General features: G+C 56.5%; 1 protein-coding gene and 1 non-coding gene across 5 annotated transcripts; one reads left to right on the top strand and one right to left on the bottom strand.

The window, feature by feature from the left end:
• The first annotated feature begins 610 nt into the window (after positions 1 to 610).
• SYT5 (synaptotagmin 5) lies at positions 611 to 8095 on the top strand. 4 transcript variants are annotated; one of them, XM_054249320.2, is made up of 9 exons: positions 611 to 783; positions 1822 to 1945; positions 2518 to 2690; positions 4735 to 4854; positions 4971 to 5138; positions 5492 to 5659; positions 5983 to 6097; positions 6321 to 6454; positions 7513 to 8095. In XM_054249320.2, exons 2-9 carry the CDS (start codon positions 1867 to 1869, stop codon positions 7711 to 7713), a joined length of 1158 nt encoding a protein of 385 aa, XP_054105295.1. In that variant the 5' UTR covers positions 611 to 783; positions 1822 to 1866; the 3' UTR covers positions 7714 to 8095. The 4 variants fall into 4 exon arrangements, with proteins under 4 accessions (XP_054105295.1, XP_054105293.1, XP_054105294.1 ...); XM_054249318.2 differs by having other exon boundaries at positions 5980 to 6097; XM_054249319.2 differs by having other exon boundaries at positions 611 to 841; positions 5980 to 6097.
• A 3620-nt stretch (positions 8096 to 11715) lies between these two features.
• Positions 11716 to 11819, bottom strand: LOC128930576 (small nucleolar RNA U13). The gene has a single exon (XR_008478810.1). It is a non-coding gene; the product is annotated as a small nucleolar RNA U13 (small nucleolar RNA).
• Positions 11820 to 12055: the final 236 nt, after the last annotated feature.

Genomic DNA, 12055 nt, shown 5'->3' with positions numbered 1-12055 from the left:
TGTCCAGACTGGAGGGCAGTGGCTCACTGCAGCCTTGACCTCCCGGCTCCAGGTCATCTTCCCACCTCAGCCGCTAGAGTAGCTGGGTTTAGAGGCGAGTGACACCACACCTGGCTCATTTTCATAGAGACGAGATTTTCCTATGTGCCCAGGTTAGTTGCCAGCTCCTGGGCTCAAGCATTCCTCCCCCTTCGGCCTGCCAAAGTGCTGGGGTTACAGGTGCGAGCCACTGCCCCGGCTGCCTCCTGGGACTGGCATTAGGGGAACTTAGAGGGCAATGATAGTTGGGGACTTTGATGCTGATACCCACAGAGTCTGGGTCTCCAGTGGAGGTCTTGGTTCTCCTGGGTCCTAGGACCGGTTATCCTGGCATGCATTTCTTTGGGCTATATAGGTGTGTGTCGTGTGTGTTGGGGCGGGACTAGTGGAGTGGTGTGGACGGCCAACGACTGGACCAGGAGGCAGAAAATTCTAAGGCGCCAGGATAAACATCTGTGGGCGCCATCGAGGTTCCCGGGTGGGGGCGAGAGGAGGGCCGGGGCGGGGCTTTCCGCCTACAGGAGACCAAATACGGGCACACACAATACACACCATACACGCGCGCACACGCACACGGGCACACACGCGCGCAAGGGATCCGGCTCCGCTCCGCGGCTCCTCCGCCCCGCCGAGCTCCGAGATCAGCACCCGGGACAGCGCCACCGCCCACGTGCGAGGGGCGGGGTCCCGGCGGGGCTGGCGCCTCGGCGTCTCCCGGGAGTGTCCCGTCCAGCCGCCGAGCAGGTAGGAGCTGCTGGGACCCCCGCCTCAGCCCATCCGCATCCGCATTCCCAGAGGAAATGTGTGTGAGAGTGGGGGCTGGGGCACTGGGGGGACCGACAGAGACAGTGGGAGGGAGGGCTCGAGCCTGAAGCGGGGAGACTGGGATTTAGGGACGCGAGACGGGTGTGAAGACAAAGGGCGGAGGGCGGGGAGGGGGGCGCAGGCGGAGGGGAGGAGGAGAGACCCTGGGGACAGAGGCCAGGCGATAGGACAGAGAGACAGGCGGGATGGGGAGGCAGACACAGGGACGACGCCTATTTGGGGACAAGAGGGCGTGGAGACCGAGGCGGTCACGAGAACAGGTGTGAAGACAGCGCAGATGCTTGGAGAGACCAACAGGCCAAGAAGGATGAGGCGGGCCCAGCACAGGCGCCCCCGACCCGCCCTCCAGCAAAAAGGGGGAGAGGGAAGGGGGAACCTGCGTCTCACTTCCCAGGACCAGGTGGGGAGGGAGGAACCGGCTGTGGGCGCTCGGACCGCAGGCTGCCCCCTCCCCACATCGCGGGACCTCAGGATCCCATTTGGGGTACTGGAGGTTCCCGGGCACCGGTGGGGCCGGGAGCGAACCTGCCCCGCAGGGACTCCGCGTCTGTGCGTCAGCCCCGCCCGTTGTCCTGGCAACAGACCGTTGCCCGGGCAACCAGCTTTGCTCCCACCCCGCCGGAGAGGAGCCAGGCTGTTGCTCTGGGCAACGCGGTCCGCTGGTTCCCACGACTGCCTTCACCCGCTTCCGGTTCAGGCCCTGCTGAGGGGCGAGGAAGAGGCAGAAGTCAGCGGGATGCCTGTGAAGGCGTGGAGGAAGCGGGTATCCCTTTGGGATGGAACTAGGTCCTGAACACCCCCTCTCAAGCGTGGGGAGGCTGAAACTACAACTCCCAGCATGACTCGCGGTGGCTGGCCGGTTTCTGTGCGGCTGTTCGCGCAGGGACCTCATGGGAGTTGGAGTTCTTTGTTGTGCGTGGGCCTCAAGGGACGTTTGGGGTGGGAATGGGGAACTAGGGTGCTTGAGAGCCTCTGCAGAAAAGACTCTAGGACTCCGTCACCATGTTCCCGGAGCCCCCAACCCCGGGGCCTCCATCGCCCGACACGCCTCCAGACTCCAGTCGCATCAGCCACGGCCCAGGTGAGCAAGACCCGGGGGCCGAGCAGAGAGAAAGCCCGGCCAGGAGTACGAGGGGCGGGATTCGGACTGGTGTACTATTGCAGGCGGGCTGGAAAATCCGGTTGGGATTCAGGGTCGTTATCCCGGACTGGAATGCGAACGAAATGGGGAAAGGAAGGAACAGATTTGCAGCACAAATTGAAACCGGATCAAGGGGTGTTGCATGGAATGGGATCTTAGAATTCGAAGGTCCATCTAGCCCTTCTTTTACAGATGAGGAAACTGTGGCCTGATGAGGAGCAGGGCTTCTTCTAAAAGCATCAGGAGTTGAGCAGAAATTAGGGGGGTTGGGGCTGGGGGCGGTAAGGAAAGGCAGAACTAACAAGTAAGCAAATCAGATGGTGTCAGTCTGCGTTAGGGCATCGAATCTCTATAGACCAGATTAGGTGAAAGAAAAACACGGGAAGAAATGGAATGAAAATAGCTGGAGGGAAAAGGAGGCCAGCATTCCAGCTTCCACGTGCAATCAGGATTGAATCAGCCCTCGCACTGCCCAGGCCTTAGTATGTGTTTTCTCCTCCACCCCTCTGCAGTGCCTCCCTGGGCCCTGGCCACCATCGTGCTGGTCTCAGGCCTCCTCTTCTTCAGCTGCTGTTTCTGTCTCTACCGGAAGCGCTGTCGGAGGCGGAAGGGCAAGAAGAGCCAGGCCCAAGCCCAGGTCCACCTTCAGGAAGTGAAGGGGCTGGGCCAGAGTTACATAGACAAGGTGTGGCCCAGCCCAGGCCCTGAACCTGGCCCCTTCCCACACCCTGCCCCTCTCATTGGCCCAGCTGGTCCCAGTCCCTGCTCCCTTCCCTCCTATAGGAACCCACTTTATTGACTCATCCTCCCTGTGTGTCTAGCCCTCAACTGGACTCTGGGGACCTGGAGATGGAACAGATCTAGTTGCTGTTCACAAGAACTTCCTAGTCTGGTGGGAGAGTCAGGCACTGACACAGACAGCACACAGGGTAGTATGTGCCATACTACAGGGTCTTATAGGAGTGCAGAAAAAGCATCTCACTGTATAGAAACCTACAGAAAAATAAATATTTAGCTCTGAGCCAGGCGCCGTGGCTCAGGCCTGTAATCCTAGCACTTTGGGAGGCTGAGGCGGACAGATTGCCTGAGCTCAAGAGTTCGAGACTAGCCTGGGCAACATGGTGAAAGCCTGTCTTTACTAAAAATACAAAAAAATTAGCTGGGCATGGTGGCACATGCCTCCAGCTACTCGGGAGGCTGAGGCACAAGAATCGCTTGAAACGGGGAGGTGAAGGCTGCAGTGAGCTGAGATTGTACCACTGCTCTCCAGCCTGAGTGACAGAGCAGATTCTGTCTCTGGTAAATAAATAAGTAAATAAATAAATGCCTCTGAAAGCCGAAAACCAGCTTTGTGCCAGAATACCTTGAGATGTGCTGATTTCTTTCAGAAAATGGAACATATTTACAGTAAGAAAAAATTTTAAACAGGATCAGACAGAAGAGGCTTCCTGGTGGAGGTGACTTCTGCACAAGGACAGAGCTAACAGAGCAGAGAGAAGGACATTCTAGTTTAAGGAGGTGCATGTGCGGAAGCCCCATATCCGGATTCTGAGGCTTATTTGGATAACAAAGAGTCGCTTTTCACAATAGCTTCACTCTGGAGTGTAGCATCTGGAGAACTCAGCAGTATCCACATCGTGAGGGTGATGAAAGCCACAAGTATGTTTTGAGCATGAGGGACAGGGTCAGATGGTGTTAGAATGACTCCTCTGGAATCCCTGCGTTGTACAGATCTGGGGCGAGGAATCCAGGGAGGTCAGTGCAGCAGCAGCCCGGAGAGGATGAAAGAGATTTGCACTGGATGAGGCCATGGGAATGGAAAGTGGGCACTGCAGGGTCTGAACATTAAGTCTCTCATTGCAGAGTGCTACGGTTACCTGGGAACCAGACAGCCCTAGGTTTCCAACCAAGAAGGACCATTTCCCGTTTTGTGACCTTGGAGAATTCACTGTCCCTCTCTGAGCCTCAAGTTTGTGGTCACTGACTTGGTATTTCCCCTTTCCTTCTCAGTAAGGAGCTGTTACAATTAGTATTCATAAAGGATGCCATTTACGGCCCTGCGCTGTCCAGTCCCATCCCTATCCCTTAAACCAGTGATGCTCAAAAACCATCTGCATCAGAGTCACACAGAGAACTTGTTGAAATGCAAACTCTGGAGCTAGCACCTGAGCTGTTGAGTCAGAATCCCTGAAGACGTGACCTCAGGCATTTTGCCACAGGACTCGGGAATTCAGATTCACACTGAATTTTAAGAATTGCTGGCCTCGGTTAAGGAGACACCTTCTGCTTTTTGATTCAACTTTAGAATGACAAGTACACAGTAAATGTTCCATTTCTCCTCCATATCTTGCTGTGCTAAGATCACTAGCAAACGTGGCAGTTTGGACTACCATCCCAATACATCCATTAGCATGTGAAATAAAATCCACATCTTTCCTGTGGGCAATGAGACGCTATCTGCCCTTATTTTAATCTAAGCCTGACAAACACATGTCTAGTTCCTGCCCATAGCAGACATCACTAATCGAACTTTCACAAGCATACTGCATCTGTGTTACTATGTCCATTTCTTGCCTGTGGCAGACATCACTAGTCAAATACTGGCTCTGCTTAGCTTGTGAGCACTCAGATGTAGCCCAAGGGACCTGTGAGCCTCCCTTGGCTTCTGAGCCTGAAGGATACTGCTGTCAGGGGAAGACTTCACCTACTCTTACCCCTGGCTCTCTAAGGTGCAGCCAGAAGTGGAGGAACTGGAGCCAGCGCCATCTGGGCCAGGGCAGCAGGTGGCAGACAAGCATGACCTAGGACGGCTGCAGTACTCCTTGGATTATGACTTCCAGAGCGGCCAGGTGGGTGTGGAGAAAGGGAAGGGAGCGTCCTGAGGGTTCCAGCCCCTTCTGAAAGGAACCATGGAAGCGAGGCTAAGACTGTTGCCTGCTTCCCACACTGTGCCCGGGCCCTGCAGCTGCTGGTGGGCATTCTGCAAGCGGAGGGATTGGCAGCCTTGGATCTGGGTGGCTCCTCGGACCCCTACGTGCTGGTCTACCTGCTACCGGACAAGCGGAGGCGGTACGAGACCAAGGTGCATCGGCAGACACTGAACCCTCACTTCGGGGAGACCTTTGCCTTCAAGGTGAGCTCCTGCCCTCAGGCTCCGTGCTTCATAGCCTACGCCCAGTCCCTGGAACCCTGGGGACCGACCGCTTCCGCTTTTCCTGGAGGCGGCCACAGCTCAGCTGGCGGCTACCAGCTCTGGGGCTATTCCACTGGACCCTGGGCACTACTGACGCCCGGGCTGTAGCCTGGTCCTTTGGCGGTACCATTTGGGTTCCACAGATCCGTGATTTTTTTTCCCACGAATCCCTGGACTTCTCCATTTGAGTTCCTCCCACTGTTCGCTTGGACCCTACGCCGCCCACCTCGATGTGCTGCGCCCCACTCTCTCTGACTTCCTGCCTTCCACTGCGCATTCTCTGTGCCCTCCAGGTCCCCTATGTGGAGCTGGGGGGGAGGGTGCTAGTCATGGCGGTGTACGACTTCGACCGCTTCTCTCGCAACGACGCCATCGGGGAGGTGCGGGTCCCCATGAGCTCCGTGGACCTGGGGCGGCCGGTGCAGGCCTGGAGGGAGCTGCAGGCGGCTCCGCGGGAGGAGGTGAGCGTGAGCGGCCATACTTCAACCACGCCCCAGGCCCGCCCCGCCCACAGCTCCAAACCACGCCCCAGTCCCGCCCCGCCCACAGCTCCAAACCACGCCCCAGGCCCGCCCCGCCGACAACTCCCTGAGCCAATCAGATCACAGGCCTTCCGGACCCTGAAGGCGGTGTGGATTGAAACCTCTTCCGCTCCTTGGATGGTACACCTGGGTCCTTAAGTGTGGACCATTCCATTCCAAAGTGTGGGGAGGAAAGAAAGATGGAGGGGGGATGGATGTGGAGCCGGGGCTCTGGCGATGGGTCCCTCTCCTTCTTTCAGCAGGAGAAGCTTGGGGACATCTGCTTTTCCCTCCGCTATGTCCCTACGGCCGGGAAGCTCACCGTTATCGTCCTGGAGGCGAAAAACCTGAAGAAGATGGATGTAGGAGGGCTGTCAGGTGTGTGGGAAGCGAGGGAGTGGGGTGCGTGGGGTGGTGTGGGGTGGGTTCTCGTTCCGACAGTTTCTGAGCCCGGAGGGTTTCCTGGGGGACAGGGAGGCCCAGGCTGCCGTGGAAGGCATGGATTTTGGACCATGGATAGGGAGACATAAAGGGTGTAGGCGGTGTTTCTGTTGGTCCAATAACTCAGCACTGGGGGGCCATGACTCCTTCCTCTCCCCAGATCCGTACGTCAAGGTCCACCTGCTGCAGGGCGGCAAAAAGGTGAGGAAGAAGAAAACCACCATCAAGAAGAACACTCTGAACCCCTATTACAACGAGGCTTTCAGCTTTGAGGTGCCCTGTGACCAAGTCCAGGTGAGCTCAGACCTACCCTTCTCCAAGAGCCCAGACTCTTAGTAATCGCCATTGCTAGAGGGAGAGAGACTTTTTAGCATCCCCCTAGAAACCAGGTGAGGGGAAGTCTGAGGTTCTGTTTGTTCTCAGTCTGTTTCCTCCTAGGAGGACCAGGAAGCCCCATCCACTCCAGGAAGGGTCTCCTTAAAATTAGGTGTGGGCATCCTATCTGCTCTAAGCAGGACTGGGATGCCCTGCCCCCGAGACAAGACCAGCGTGCCCACCCCAAGCAGGACCAGGATGCCCCGCCCCCCACGCGGGACCAGAGGCCCCGCCCCTAAGCAGGACCAGAATTCCCCGCCCCCCCAGGCAAGAGCGGGATGCCTTGCCCCTAAGCGGGACCAGGATGCCCACCCCCTACGGGGGACCAGGATGCCCCAACCCTAAGCTGGACCAGGATGCCCCAACCCTAAGCAGGGCCAGGATGCCCCAACCCTAAGCTGGACCAGGATGCCCCAACCCTAAGCGGGACCAGGATGCCCCAACCCTAAGCGGGACCAGGATGCCCACCCCCTACGGGGGACCAGGATGCCCCAACCCTAAGCTGGACCAGGATGCCCCAACCCTAAGCGGGACCAGGATGCCCCAACCCTAAGCGGGGCCAGGATGCCCCAACCCTTAAGCAGGACCAGGATGCCCCGCCCTCCTCAAGAACGCGGTTCTAAGAAAAAGAGACCTCCCTTCAGTCCCTTAGGGACGAGCCTACTCGAACCAGGCCGCTGTGCAAGTTCTGCAGCTTTGCCGCTCTTAGGAGGCTGCTCCGCTAGGGGGCGCCCAACACCACCTCCGCAACCGAGTCCTGGTGTTCATTTCCTTAGAAACCCGGCTGCAGGCAGGAAGCAAGGCGCCAAAGCCGCCTCCTCACCGCAGGCTCCGTCCCTCCCACCTCCCACTCCCCCCACCCCGAGTCGAGCTCGGGGCCCCGATCCCTCGGGTGGCAGCCGTGAAACCGGACACCCTCCTTTCGGGGCCTCCTTCCCTCACGCTCCTCCCTCCTCTTCCTCCCGCGCTAACCCCAGAAGGTGCAGGTGGAGCTGACCGTGCTGGACTACGACAAGCTGGGCAAGAACGAGGCCATCGGGAGGGTGGCCGTGGGGGCGGCCGCCGGCGGGGCTGGCCTGCGGCACTGGGCGGACATGCTGGCCAATCCGCGGCGGCCCATTGCCCAGTGGCACTCGCTGCGGCCCCCGGACAGAGTGAGGCTGCTGCCTGCGCCCTGACTCCTACCCCAAGCCCCTGGCCAAGCCTGGACTCTCGCCCCCGACCCCAGACTCCCGAGACAGGCCAAAGCCAAGCCAGCCCCACCCTGAAGCCTCCTCTGACCACTACCCTCCTCCCACCCCCATCCCAACCATCCGATCCATTCCTGCCTCTCACCCACAACGATGCCAATCACAACTTTCCAGCACACTTTCCTGACCCCCACCCACACACCCAGATGCCCAGCGACCCCTGGGAAGGAAAGGCAGCCTGGTTTCCCCTGCCCCCGGGTCCTGCCCCTGCTTTGACAATCAGCCAACCTAGTCTGCTCTCCCCTCTCTTCCAACACAGCCCGTCCCTGCACTGCTCCTGGGGCCAAATAAATACTCAGCAGCTCCGGTGGCCTGGGCCCCTGCTCTTTGAAAGGGGTGGGCAAGGGCTGGGGCCCAGGAGGAAACCTCGTTTCCGGAATGGGAGGCGCAGGGCAGCGTGAGTGCTGTTCGTCCTGAGCCGCTGAGAGAGCCTGGCCCGGCCCCTGGGACCCCTGACACTGTCACCCGTTCATTCCTCACTCACCACTCTGCCCGTTTCTTCCGCTGGAGAATGCAGGGATGATAATAGTTCCTGCCACCCGGTGGCGGTGAGGAGTCGGCAGAGTCCCTTTGCTGGGCCACGAATTGAAGCGCTCGCTTGCTCACCCCCGACTCATACCGACTTTCATACCCGTTTCTGCATCCCTCCCTCCCTTTGTGTCTTCCACTCCGTATTCCCCGAGGTCTTCTGTTGAATGCTGGGGCCCCAGAATAGATGCAAACACAGACCTGCACCCCAAGCGACTTACTGACATCAAGGGAACAAAGGATATGCGCAGAGCCGGGGAATAAAACCTCCGGGGATGCGAGAGAGGACCAGGTTCAGCGAGGAAAGCCAGGGGTTTCCACTCCACCTCTTTCTTTTCCTTCCTCCTCCTTCTTTTCTTTCTTTCCTTTTCTTTCCCTCCCTTCCTTCCTTCCTCGCCTTGCCTTCCCTTCCCCTTCCCTTCCCTCCCTCCCCTCCCTTCCTCTCTCCCCTCCCTTCCCCCTTCCCCTCCCCTCCCTTCCCCTCCTTCCCCCTTCCCCTCCCCTCCCCTCCCCTCCCTTCCCCTCCTTCCCCTTCCCTCTCCCCTCCCCTCCCTTTCCTTCCCTTCCCCTCCCCTCTCCCCTCCCTTCCCCTCCTTCCCCTTCCTCTCCCCTCCCCTCCCTTTCCTTCCCTTCCCCTCCCCTCTCCCCTCCCTTCCTCTCCTTCCCCTCCCTTCCCCTCCCCTCCTTTCCCGTCCCTTCCCTCCCCTTCCCCTCCCTTCCTTCCCCTCCCCTCCCCTCCCCTCCTTTCCCATCCCTTCCCCCCCTCCCCTCCTTTCCCCTCCCTTCCCTCCCCTTCCCCTCCCTTCCTTCCCCTCCCCTCCTTTCCCGTCCCTTCCCTTCCCTTCCCTTCCCTTCCTTCCCTTCCCTTCCCTTCCCTTCCTTCCCCTCCCCTCCCCTCCTTTCCCTTCCCTTCCCTTCCCTCCCCTCCCCTCCCCTCCTTTCCCTTCCCTTCCCTTCCCTTCCCTCCCCTCCCCTCCTTTCCCGTCCCTTCCCTCCCCTTCCCCTCCCTTCCCCTCCCCTCCTTTCCCGTCCCTTCCCTCCCCTTCCCCTCCCTTCCTTCCCCTCCCCTCCCCTCCTTTCCCATCCCTTCCCCCCTCCCCTCCTTTCCCCTCCCTTCCCTCCCCTTCCCCTCCCTTCCTTCCCCTCCCCTCCTTCCCCTTCCCTCCCCTCCCCTCCCCTCCCCTCCCCTCCCCTCCTTTCCCTTCCCTTCCCTTCCTTTCCCTTCCCTTCCTTTCTTCTTTCCTTCTTTCTTTCCTTTCTTCTTTTTTGACAGGGTTTTCACTCTGTCCCTCGGCTGGAGTGCAGTGGTCCAATCATAGCTCACTGCAGTCTCAACCTCCTAGACTTAGGGGATCCTCCTGCTCCAGAGGATCCTGAGTAGCTGGGACCACAGGTGCACGCACCCATGCCTGGCTAATTTTTTATTTTTACATTTTTGCAGAGATGGGGTCTCACTATGTTTCCCAGGCTGGTTTCAAACTCCGGAGGATCCTCCTTGCCTAGCTGGGACTATAGGCACGAGCCACTGCACCCGACTTCGTTGTTCTTTCAAGGAATGCTGGCTTCTAGTCTGTTTCTAGCAAAGATGATTGTTCCATTGGCTTCTACCTTATCTCATCCCATACAGGATTTTGGGTGGTGAACAAAGACCTCTAAGATTTGGTAAGAGGGCCGGGTGTGGTGGCTCATGCCTGTAATCCCAGCACTTTGGGAAGCCGATGTGGGCAGATCACGAGGTCAGGAGTTCAAGACCAGCCTGGCCAACAAAGTGAAATCCCACCTCTACTAAAAATATAAAATTGGCCAGGCATGGTGGCACACACCTGTAGTCCCGGCTACTCAGGAGGCTGAGGCAGGAGAATCACTTGAACCCGAGGGGTGGAGGTTGCAGTGAGCTGAGATTTTGCCACTGCACTCCAGCCTGGATGACAGAGTGACACTCTGTCTCAAAAAAAAAAAAAAAAGAAAAGAGAAAGAAAAAAAATTGGCAAGAGAACTCTCAGCAGCAGATTAAGTGGAGAATGAGGCAAAAAAAAGTACCCCCACATACCAAAAAAGAAGGCAGCAAACAAACTTGCTCCTAAGCTTCCTGGTAGCCAATGGGAAAAGTGAAATTAGAATAGCTACACAGATGATAATGTCCAAGAGATTTTAAATTTTTCTTAAAAGGAATTCGGTAACTTTTCATGTGTGTGTGTTGGTGTAGGGCGTGTCTATGAAGACAACTCTTTATGTATTATTACTGCCAATAATAAACCTCACAGCAACTCACGAAATAAACATGATCTTTATTCCCTGTTGACAAATGAGTCCAAACTATGCTTTAGAGAATTCAGGGCCAGGTGTGGTGGCTCATGCCCGTAATCCCAGCACTTTGGGAGACTGAGGCAGGCAGATCACCTGAGGTCAGGAGTTTGAGACCAGCCTGGCCAACATGCTGAAACCCCGTCTTTACGAAAAATATGAAAATTATCCAGGCATGGTGGTGGGCAGCTGTAATCCCAGCTACAAGGGAGGCTGAGGTAGGAGAGTCACTTGAACCCAGGATGGAGGTTGCAGTGAGTTGAGATCGTGCCATTGCACTCCAGCCTGGGCGACAAGAACAAAAGTCAGTCTCAAAAAAAAAAAAAAAAAGGCCTTAGAATCACATAGCCAGAAAACCTGTCTAAATTCTGGGATTGATTTAGATGACGACAGTGGGGTCCTTGGGTCCCTATCTCAACAAGAAAGCAGAGTTATAGGAGGAATAAAACAATTACAAATGTCAGTCCACACTGGGACAAAAATGTAAAAGGGCTGAGATAATTTAGGGAGGGTAATCTGGGCAGCCCTCCTGAGGAGGTTCGGTCTGGGCCATAACTTGAATGACAAGAAGGAATGAAGCTTGCAAGGGTTGGCGGGGGGAAACAGTGGAATATGATTTGGTCCATAAAAACAGAAGGAAGCACTGATTCGTGCTTCAGCATGGATGAGTCCCGAAAGTATTTTTGCCAAGTGGAGGAAGGCTGCATATTGCAGAATGCCATCCATAAGAAATCTCCTGAACTGACAAATTCATAGAGACAGAAAGTAGACTCGTGGTTGCCAGGGACTGAGGAAAGAGAAATGGGGAGATAGATGGGGTACTGGTTTTCTTTTTCTTTTCTTTTCTTTTCTTTTTTTTTTTTGAGACGGAGTCTCGTTCAGCCGCCCAGGCTAGAGTGCAATGGCGCATTCTCGGCTCACTGCTAATTTTCCTATTTTTTTTTTAAAGTAGTGATTCGGCTAGGCTAGTCTCCATCTCCTAACATCAAGTGATCCGCCCACCTCGACCTCCAAAGTGCTGGGACTACAGCCGTGAGCCACCGCACCCGGCCGACTCACCCTTATTTTAATGCAGTGCATTTAACTTTTGTTTTGTCATGTCGGAAGGGTCATGTGCCGATGTCGTAACAAGGTTTGAGGAAGGCGCATCTCACACATGCGCGTGAACACCCAATCATCTCGCTTAGAAACTACAAAAGGATCTAGCTGTAAGTTTAAATTATTACTGCTTGGGCTAATAACCAGCTCACAAGAGTCCTGAATTTGTAATAACCTGCACCTCAGTGGGCAGCTCCGTGTGGTAGAACCCATGCTGGGCTGGGGCGGGGAGGGGGCTCAGAGGTCTGCAGTCTAAAGTCTAGAAACTTCACCTTATTTGGATAGATAAAAGTTCAGTTACGTACCAGCAAAGGGAGATGGAAAAGAGAAAAAAGTAAAA

The sequence above is a fragment of the Callithrix jacchus genome, chromosome 22 (assembly GCF_049354715.1).
Source record: "Callithrix jacchus isolate 240 chromosome 22, calJac240_pri, whole genome shotgun sequence".
In the NCBI taxonomy this organism is placed as follows: Eukaryota; Metazoa; Chordata; class Mammalia; order Primates; family Cebidae; genus Callithrix; species Callithrix jacchus.
Note: the sequence above shows the minus strand (reverse complement) of the source record. Positions and strands in the feature narration are given on the sequence as shown.